General features: G+C 35.5%; 1 protein-coding gene across 1 annotated transcript in view; it reads left to right on the plus strand.

Moving 5' to 3' along the window:
* Positions 1-10,520, plus strand: part of MALRD1 (MAM and LDL receptor class A domain containing 1) — a 238,264-nt gene that overhangs the window by 52,273 nt on the left and 175,471 nt on the right. The window contains exons 15-18 of the mRNA XM_017741406.1: positions 5,486-5,638; positions 5,785-5,890; positions 7,202-7,569; positions 9,122-9,534. Coding sequence (XP_017596895.1) covers positions 5,486-5,638; positions 5,785-5,890; positions 7,202-7,569; positions 9,122-9,534 — 1,040 coding nt within the window. The remainder of the gene's footprint in view (positions 1-5,485; positions 5,639-5,784; positions 5,891-7,201; positions 7,570-9,121; positions 9,535-10,520) is intronic.

Consider the following 10,520-nt stretch of genomic DNA (forward strand, 5'->3'; position numbering starts at 1 on the left):
TATTATTTCTATGGTGTACAATTTAGGGCAGCACAAGCATGTTAAGGCTAGCCTTAAATTAAGTAATTCATAAACTGGACGTAATCTATATATTTGTACAGAGTTTTATGTACCTGAATTTGAGTTAGAAGGCAAGCAAAGAGAAGGATGCTCATGTTCGTTCTTAAAAACTACTTTTGTAGCATAATTGTTTAAAGATAAATATTATTTGGTCTCTAATGGCTACCTTCATAAAAGTAATAAAAAATCTCCTCAGTGTTATAAGAAATATTCCCCATATTTTCCATTACTAATCTTGGCAAAACATAAAACTTCTGCTGTAGTTATATAGTAACTCTTTCTAAATCTACTTTTTAGAGTCAAATCTTGCATACCAAAATGGCTGTCTCATATGCTTGCTACTCCATTTCAGCCAGACAAATCAGTAATTTTTGAAGGTGAGACCAGAAACAACAGCCAGATCAGAAAGATGGGCTTAAGTCCAAGGAGTAAAAATATTACCAGCTTGTAAATTGAAGATGCCTAATACTGGAAGTGCCTAGATAACTGCATAAGAATCAGTTTATGGAAGTTAAATGGGGAAGGGATGGGACTAAAATCCCATCTGCAGAGAAAGGACAACATCTTTGACAGTGGAGGAGAAATGGCTGCAAAAGCTGCATTGCTTGAGCTTGCTGGTGTAGGAGAGAAGTAACCATGGCACTGGAGGGAGCCAGGGCAGGAGGGACCCAGGCTGCTCTGGGAGAAAGACTGAGACCAGCTGATTAAAGTGCCTCTGATACAGTGTCAGGAGAGAAACAATAATGGAAGATTAAATGCCTCAGAAGAGAGAATAAAAAAAGGAGAGAATGGGAATGAGGAACGCGGACGTGGAGCAGTGATGTTTTGGGAGGGGTTGGTATAAAATGTGGCCATGAAGTGACAAAGAACTGAGACTGCTTGAGAGGACCTGGAGCAGGGAGCTGCTTGTGGAAATGAGATAAGAGAGTGAGGATTTCCAGTTTTCCAGTGATTCTAGGACTGAGATAAGGGGTCACAGAAGAGCAGTTGTGTAGTAGGTAAAACAGGAAGTAAGCTGTGGAACAGAAGAGCGTTGAGGAAAGGCCGAGGGCATTTTTCTGACAGAGACCCCACACACTTTCAGAATTTCTATAGAACGCAGAAGTCTTAAGTCTAACTTGTCTACTTCTTTCAGCAAATACCTATGTAGTATTTTTTGGCCAAAACCTATGTCTCATTGCATAGTTACTCTTATTTGGTTTCCAGCAAATTATTCAGTGTGATGACAAATATTGGATGAGCTTCAGTGGCAGAGAAAAGAGGGTGAATAACAAGAAGACCTGAATAGGGACTATGGGATCTTATTTTTGTGTAATTCAGTAAAAACAGGAGCTTCCCCTTCAGTTTCATAGAATATTTTTAGAATTTTATTTTCCTCCTGTAAAAGTCTCAGTGTTTGTAAGTCCTGCAGCTGAGTTAGGAGACACGTAGTACCATTGTTGTTAAAAATGTTGGTGCGCAGTGAAATCACTAGAATTATTTATAACAAAAACCCTTTACTCTGCATATTTTGCCTTCCTTACATGCAAAGCTATTTCTCATTTCACAAGTGATATACACCTCTGTGTTATGTATAAGTCATGTCTGTCTAATACTAAAAAGCCCACATGACTGAAATCAAAAAGAGGTCTGTTGCAATTCCATGGCGATTGAAATGGATTTCCCAACAGAATTTAGCGAAATAAAATGTTCTGGAGTGCTTTGTTCCCCTAGCTATCTGTAGAGCAGACTACTATACCTACTTGTTTTAAACTTTTAAGTGTGGATTTTTTGGTTTTGGTTATTTTGTTGGGGTTTTTTTTGGCAGGGGGAGGTGGTAGTGGTGGTTATTTTTTTCAAAATTGTACCGGTTAATATTTGGAGATTAAAAGTGAGGGAAGGGGAAGCTCTGCCTTGGATTTTGTAAAGATCAAACTTGTTTGATCTTCAAGTAGTGACTTGTTTTTTGTCTTTTGTTTGTTTGTTTGTTCCAGTTAGCATTACTTCTTGCTGATGAACTTTTGCATTAATTTTTAACTGGCCTCTATTCAGTTTGTCACTGTAAAAATTAGGCCAATGCATCTACAAAGTACGGTGTTATTTGAGTGAGCGTATATAATGAAATTAGTAAATAGTAGCTGGGATAGAAAACGTAAAAATGGGAAGAAAGATTTGTGTTTCAGTGTGTTTGTATTATAAAGAGGGTTAAAATAGTTTAAGATGACTGTGTGTAGAGTTAAACTGGTTCCTAGAACTGATGATAGTTTTATTTTTGCCATCTAGCAATAAGTTCCTAAATTTATCTTAAATTGTGGATTAAAAATTAGTGTAATGTTTATTGACATATTGGACCCTTTAGAAATAGTTTTTAAGTAAAAGAAAATATTATAAGCCAGTAATAATGATGATATCTCTTCACCTGGATTTTTTAATTTATGATGCATTCTGTATAAATTTACACAAGCTGAAAGACAAGGAGATATTTTGGGGGTTATAGAGATTTATGAACTTCCATTCTTGAAGAAATGTTAATATCTTAAACACTTGTTTTTAAAATACTGTTTTGAGCAGGACTGTTTATTAAATTCCTATTAGGTGTCACTCCGCTAACAGAGAAACTGCACATCTGATTTGCGGAGGCGTTTGAATAAAGCTCCTCAAAACAGAAAAGGCAAAAGCGCTTTGCATAAGAACCCAAAATCAGGAAGAAATCTAAGGTTTTGTGACAACAAGTCAGCTCAGAGAAAATTGAATCTGTTGAAGATGTAAAGGCAGCTTTCTCAAAGCATCAACAAAGCCAACCACTCTCAAATGCTATGCTCACAGTATCACTGATTCCTTCTTGATTAGTGAGGGAGCTTGTTAAAAAAGATACTAAAAGGGGCAGCAAGGAAAAATGTATCCAAACAGGTGGCATGGATACCACTAGAAGTTAAAAAGCATCAAACAAATGGTTGATGTATTTTCTAAATGAAAAATATAGAAAAGATGACGAATTTTGGTAGGTTAAATGTAAAAACACAGTAAGGATGACAAAAGAAGTTTAAGAAACACTAGCAATAAATTAATCAGCATGTGAAGAGAAGACAGCCTGGCAGAGCCCATAGGCTCATGTGATGATTAGAGTATAAAGACAGCATGTAAGAAAATAAAAGAAAATAGGACAAAAGCAAAAACAAAAGTCTTAGGATAGAAAGCAGATTAGTTTGTATGAGTTCACTGTGAGAGAAAGTACAAAAGTACCCAAGCAAAAGCCTTTTTTTCTGAATAATCTGTCTGAAATGGAAGTGCCAGTCGAAGAAGTTATGGGACAAGACAATTAGAAAATTGAAGTGTTATCAAGCATCAAGATCCAAGTGTGTTTCACCCAGGCTCTACCAGTTTGCTCTATTCTTGTATTCTTGTATTTTCCCTAGGTGTTAAATAGTTGGTTTGAGATTTAGTTGAAGGTTTCAGGGTTATTTTATCTTAGTGTACTCATCCATGCTTAAGCTAAATGGTCTGGTGCATCCTTTCTTTTGTGTTTTGTCTGTGTTACAAGTTACAGATGCAAGAAGTCTGGGCTCAGACTTAACAGTTTTATCTTGTTTACTTGCCTCATTTGGTGTAACCATCTGTGTCCAAGGTCTGTCATATTCTTTGTTGCTGTTCTCTGGGGAATATGTGATGGTTTCTTCTATCGAGTAAAAAGCAAATCAAAAATAGCTCTCCATATTCCTTTTTCATTATGTTCTCTCTGGAGATTTTCAGTCATTTCTCTCATGCCTAGGTCCTTGAATATTTGCAGATATATTTTGTCTTCCTTTTATTCTATCAAAACATTCTGTCAAAAAACTCCTTCCTTCTGTTTTTTAGTCACATTTGATTTGCATCACTTTATCATTGGCATTTCTGACCCACATACACCATATGTAGAGCAAACTTATATTTTCTTTGATCTCTTAAACATTATTTGTCCTTCCACACTTGTGGAATGTTTTTTGTTTTAAGCTAACTGTGGATTTTTAAGTGCTTTGCTTAATAATTCACAAAACCTTCTCTTTTTAGAAGCTATAGCTACCAATATAACTAAGACGCCTCATTAGTAATTTTTCATTCTTTCTAAAAAATTATACATAACTTAGTGTAACATAGTTTCTAAAGAGAAAAGCAAAACAAAACAAAATCAAGCACAACAAATTAAAAAACCTCCCATAATTTCCATAAATAAACACTGATGTAATCTTATTCCCCATGAGACTTCATATGATTCTGATATGTGCATATTCTACATACCATTTTATGACCATAGCATAATATGACCACTGAAAGCTGTGATAAGAATTATAAAATAATGGCAGAATTCTGACAGTCATACCTGAATATTTGCTTTATTTATTCTAGGTATATGACTAATAAATTATTACTTAAAATCTTTAAATAATTCTCTTAATGTTTTCCATTTAGTTACATTTACAGGAATAAAAATATGATTTTGTGATTTAATGAAGATTTTTTATAAAATGCAGGAGAGGAAAACCTGATATAAAGAAGAAATTCTTTACTGTGGAAGTGGTGAGCCACTGGAACAACTTGACCAGAAAAGCTGTGAATAGCCCATCCCTGGAAGTGTTCAAGGGCAGGTTGGATGGGACTCTGAGCAGCCAGGTCTAGTGGGAGCTGTCCCTGCCCATGGCAGCAGGGTTGGAACTAGAAGATCTTTAAGGTCCTTTCCAACCCAGATCATTCCATGATTCTATGTTTCTTCATTGTAACATAATCAATATTATTCAGTTTACATTCATTCATAAATGACACCCTTCCACTCCTTTATTTTTCCTTTATTTTCTAAAATATTGCTGCTCTTTTAATTGAAGAATTGAAGAATGCAGCTGATTGCAGCTTTTCAGATCTTTTTCACTTCAGTAGTTTGTGTTTCAGGGATTACAAATATCACAGTACCTCACTAATGCCTGATATTTAACTTTATTCCAATTATGAATAGAAGAAGGATTTTTTTATCATTAGCATACTTGCTGGCATTTAGGAAAAAGGGGATTTAATTTCTGTCTCCAACAAAAAAAAATCTTGCAGAAGGTTTGTTGCTGCTTTGCATGCCCAATGTTCTTGCTCCATACCAGGAGGACTGTGAGGTCTTTTGTCAGCACCTCCTTGCCTGCTTTGAGTGCTTTGGCAGAAGCAGCCTAAGAGAGAAGGAGGTGTTTCGCTGAATGCAGTGCACATAGCGATGGCTTGGTTGTTCCTCTGTGGCTGCTCTTTTACTCAGCTGTTCCTAAGCAAATACCTCATGTCTGGTATGAAGCCACTCTGCTTCTCCATGCCCCTTTCCTGGACTTATTTCTAGAATATTGGTGACATATTAGAAACATTTTATTTGCTCTTCATACTGCAAAGCTCGTTTAGTAATGTTTGGTATAGAAATGAAATGTCTCATTCTTTATTCCAGCTGCTGTATGTGACTTTGAAAGAGAGAGCTGTGGCTGGATTGAAACTGTAAATGCAGATGAATTTGACTGGGTAAGAAGTTCCAGCAGTGCTCTTCCACCCGCATTTCAGAAGCAAGCCCCTCCATGGGATCACACCTATAACAAACCTGAAGGTAAGACAAGCCAGGCCTAGAAACAGAGAAGTGGAATAGATAAAACATCTCTTAAAACAGATTTTAAGTGGAGGCCATGAATGCTTTAAAAACCTTTAGAAACCCTTTATTTCTTCAGCCTAAAAAGTTGTTTTCTGTTTTAACAGGTCATTTTATGTTCATTCTGAAGAACAGCAGCAGCATTTCACAAATAGCTCGGCTACGAAGCCCAAAGTTCAGGCAAACTGGATCAAATTGCACACTGTCCTTTTGGTAAGGAATAATTTACGTTTAAAATTCCTGGATCATCTCACATTGTTTCTCTTGGACTGAAATTGAAGTTATAGTCTGAAATAGATACATCTTTCTCTGAAGAATTTATTTAATTTTATTCTGTCAGCATAGAGTCTTCATTGTGAACAATATGCAGATATAACATGAAGCACTTGGAGAATAAAACAGAAACATGACATGACTTTGTTTTCAGGCTCTGAGCAAAATTACAGTAAATGATTGTGCCTGCATATATGTGGGCAACTACCACAGTCTTTTTCCTAACAATTCTTTAGTTAAGTAAATTTAAATATGTGGATTTTTTTCGAGAAAAAGAAAGCATTGAAAAATCTAGTAGGTCCTTGAGTCACTTACAGTATCCAAAAGTAGATGTCATCATTTTTAATTAAAAGTCCCAGTGCGATAACTGGTTCTTTGCTTTCCCTTCTCTTTTTTATATACACAGAAAAAAACCCGAAAACAAAACAAATATAAAAACAAAACCAAAAAAAAAAACAAACCAACCAAACAAAAAACCCCCAAAAACACACACAACAAAAAATCAACCATCAAACCCAAACAAACATCTTCAGTAATTGTCTTCTCAGTGTTTGTGCAAACTTGTCAAAGATGGACAAAAAAAATATAACTGTGATAATTTGTTTACTATGGCCAAATTGGTGCTACTGTTTAATTAAAGATTTGGCCTGACCTTGGTGTTATTAAGTGCAGTTTGTCTCAGTGAGATCATATACATCTGCCATAGGAAGTGGAATTGTCTTTTTATCTGAGATTCATGACTTGAAGTTGGACATTACAAGTTGTTGGTTGTATATCTGCTTCTGCTTCCAGTTTTGTTGTACAATTGCCAACCTAAGTATTTAATAGCTTTAAATGTTGGAGAAGGCAACATGTTAACAATAACTAACATAGATAGAAGGCATGCTTATGCATTCGGTAAGTGTTCTGGTTTTCCTTCTTGAAACTTTACAATTATGTACTGAATTACATTTATAAAAAGACATTACACACCTGAGTGAGCAGTGTTGCTTAATATGAAAGGAAATGTGTCTCTTCAGTTATGAGTTTCAATTTAATGAAGTATACTTCTTCTCTCAAAATTTTCAATTCTTGAAACGAGGCCTAGACTGATAGCAGTCTATCCTACCATCATTCAGAAAATGGATGGAATTACGGGCACTGAGGACTTCCTATGTATCACAGAGATACAACAGAAAAGGTATTGGTCATTGTAACTGATGTCCATTTTCATCACTTGTCTGCTTAACATTCTTATTTTTATCATTTTAGGTATTACAATTACGGACAGTCAGTTGGGGCAGCAGAGCTGCAATTGATTGTGGATGGGCTGAAACAGCCTACTGTCCTTTGGAGGACGTATTACAATGAGGGAAATCAATGGTTGAAGGCAGTCATTCAGCTTGGACGCCTTCCACATCCTTTCCAATTTTCACTTGATAAAATCAGTCTGGGTTTTTATGAGGGTGTCTCAGCCATTGATGATATTAGATTTGAAAACTGTGCTCTCCCGCCTCCAGCATTAAATTGTGAAGGTCCAAATCACTTCTGGTGCAGAGACACAAAAGCGTGTATTGACAGTTTATTGGTCTGTGATCTTGTGGATGACTGTGGGGATGGATCGGATGAAGACAGCTGTAGTAAGTACTTTCCACTATTGCTTACTTATGCCACACAAAAATTGACTTTCCAATTCATCCCTGGACAGAAAGAGTGCAGAATTGCTACAGCCAGTAATGATTCCACTGAATACAGTTAGTGATGAAACAGAATGATAATTTTAAACTTAAATGCATATGATGAGCTACAACTGAGGGTAAACGGAATTCAATCTCCTTTATCCAAAACAATTCTATTTCTTTAACTTGGGTAAAACACGACCATTCATTACAAGTTTATTTTAAAAGAGAGGATTTAAAGTCTGACAGTTGTTTTGGGTCAACGTGATATCTTTGATTTTACTGACAGAAGTACAGCAAAAGGTGTACTGATGGACTGAGAGGAGTGTATGTCCTGCCTCTTCTTAGTACCTATACTCTACCTATCAAATAATATGTTAAAATATCTATGCCAAAGATAGGAGTCATGTTGGACATATTTGTCCACCCCAAAGAAAGAACTTGAAAGTACTGAGGAAAGCTTTGACATTCACCTTGAGTGCTGAAGGGTGCTGTTGATGGTTTTTCCCCTGAAGCATGCATTCTTCAATTTTAAGAACTCAAGAACATTAATATAAAATAAAATTAACTAGCATTTGCTTTATCACTTCCTGAGGTAACTAAATTATGCAAATCACAATCAGTTTGAGAAACAGGGGGCACCTTACATGCTTGAGGTGATATCTATCTACAGTAATATTTGCTGAATATCAACTGCTCTAAATTTAAAAGAAAGTGAAGGCTTTCCATCTTGTCTTAGTTTTTCTGCTTGTGGAATGTTTATCCTCTTTATAACCCATTTTGAGGTCTACAATAAGATTTGAGATGAAGTTTTAAACATCATTAAATGCAACAGCTCAATTAAAAAAAATTGTTATAATCTCAGTTACTGCTTATGAAAAGCAGATGCAAAGTTGGAATGCAAGTTCACGACCTCTGACACATTTTATTGTTTAATATTAGAAGTAATCAATATATTTTGCCTTCGTGTCAAATTAAAAAAGCGCAGTTCTGTTATAAACTCTTTGATTTAGCCTTGATAAAGCTATCGTGTTAATATTATTGAGGATAATAAAGACCTAGACCACAACGTGTTTTTAGGACTACATCTCACATGCAAAAATACATTAGATCACTTATCACACATACCTACAAGACAGTATGGTGTGGTTTATTTCATCTAATTAACCTCTGTTGATCTGTTCACTTTCAGTTAAAGAACTTTACAGTCTTTAATTTTAATAGTACATAAAAATTAATAACATGGATAATTTTTTCACAGTTCTGTTTATTCAGTAAATTAAGTACAATTTGACAGATATATATTGAAAGATAATATTGAAAATAATTTTTTTATGTACAGACAAGTGTACATATATCCTTCAGAGGGGAATGTCTTCAAGGAGAAGTAGATATGCATTTTTTCTATACATTAGAAATAAATTTTTGTAAGGATAAAAAAAGTATGTTAAATCACTATCCCCTTTTGATACTGTTTTTTTATTTTTGACGGTCTGTTCTGTTTACATTTCAGACCCTGACCTACAGTGTAACTTTGAGAATGGGCTGTGCAATTGGGAGCAGGATGTAGAGGATGACTTTGACTGGATCAGAATCCAGGGTCCAACCCCCACAGTTAATACAGGCCCATTAAAGGATCACACGACAGGCACAGCCAGAGGACACTACCTTTACCTGGAATCCTCTGAGCCACGCCAATTCCAAGATAAAGCAGTTTTGCTTAGTCCTCTTTTCAACCCTTCTGGCAATGGAACCTGTGTTTTCCGCTTTCATTATCATATGTTTGGAAAAGAAGTTTATAAGCTGTCAGTCTTCCAAAGAACTGTGAGTAATACTAAGGGATGGCTGTTGTGGTACAAGTTTGGAAATCAAGAAAACAGATGGATCAGACAGACACTCTTCATCAGCAGTTCTAAGCCATTTCAGGTATGATCCGTCTAGGTTGTGAAGTGCTTATTTGCTGCATCGTAAAACACTGAGAGTATATAAATGACCACACAATCTCAAAGCTATTTGTAACTGTCTGATCAAACTATTGTCCAATCAAACAATTTAAAATTGTTTGTCGGGTTTTTTGAGGAAATATGTGAAATATTTTTGTTCCTGTTGTTACATTAACTTTTCCCCCTAAACTGCTTAATTTTAATGTTTTGAATATGTGTTATTTAAAATAGATACTGGTTTTATTTTTCAAGGATTTGGTGAAAAAATCTTATCCAAATCTACTGCAAAACAGCTTGATTCATTAATGTAAAGACTGTTCAAAAGAATATTCTCTGCTCTGCCTTACTTTTCAAGAGTTACAAATTAACCTTTAATTATATAATGCCAGTAAATACATCAATTCAAAATATTTGGCTGCTGGCTTAGACTAAGAGTCAAAAATCATTTGGAGAAAGATAGGATTATAATAAGTTACAGCTATAAATATTGACTTATTTTCTCATCTTTTAAATATTGTATCTATTATTTATCTTTCACTGTGTGTGATCTGTTTGTTCCAGTGGGATATTCTGCTGGGTTATTAGAGGAGACATTAGTTCGCTTGATTGTCAACTGGTCATAAAATTAACACCCCCCTCTCCCTCCCACCATATTATAAAAAGAAACATCTTCCACCTTCCTTTTAAATCTGATATAGTGCAATATTTTCTTTAGATTGTTCATGTTTATTTCCCAAAACACTATTTTTAAGTACAGAGAAGTTTTCTCCTCTTTGGAGGAAAAGGCATTAATATTACTGTGGATGCAAAGAGGCACCTGGAAGGAGAGTGTTCATTTTCTGTCAAGATATTTTGTAGAAATATGAAGGCATATAAACATAATGCTATCGAAGCCTCCTTCCCCCCCTTCCCTTAGCTCCCCTTCCCCTTCCCCTTCCCCTTCCCCTTCCCCTTCCCCTTCGCCTTCCT

Source organism: Corvus brachyrhynchos, unplaced genomic scaffold (genome assembly GCF_000691975.1).
Source record: "Corvus brachyrhynchos isolate BGI_N302 unplaced genomic scaffold, ASM69197v1 scaffold167, whole genome shotgun sequence".
NCBI lineage: Eukaryota > Metazoa > Chordata > Aves > Passeriformes > Corvidae > Corvus > Corvus brachyrhynchos.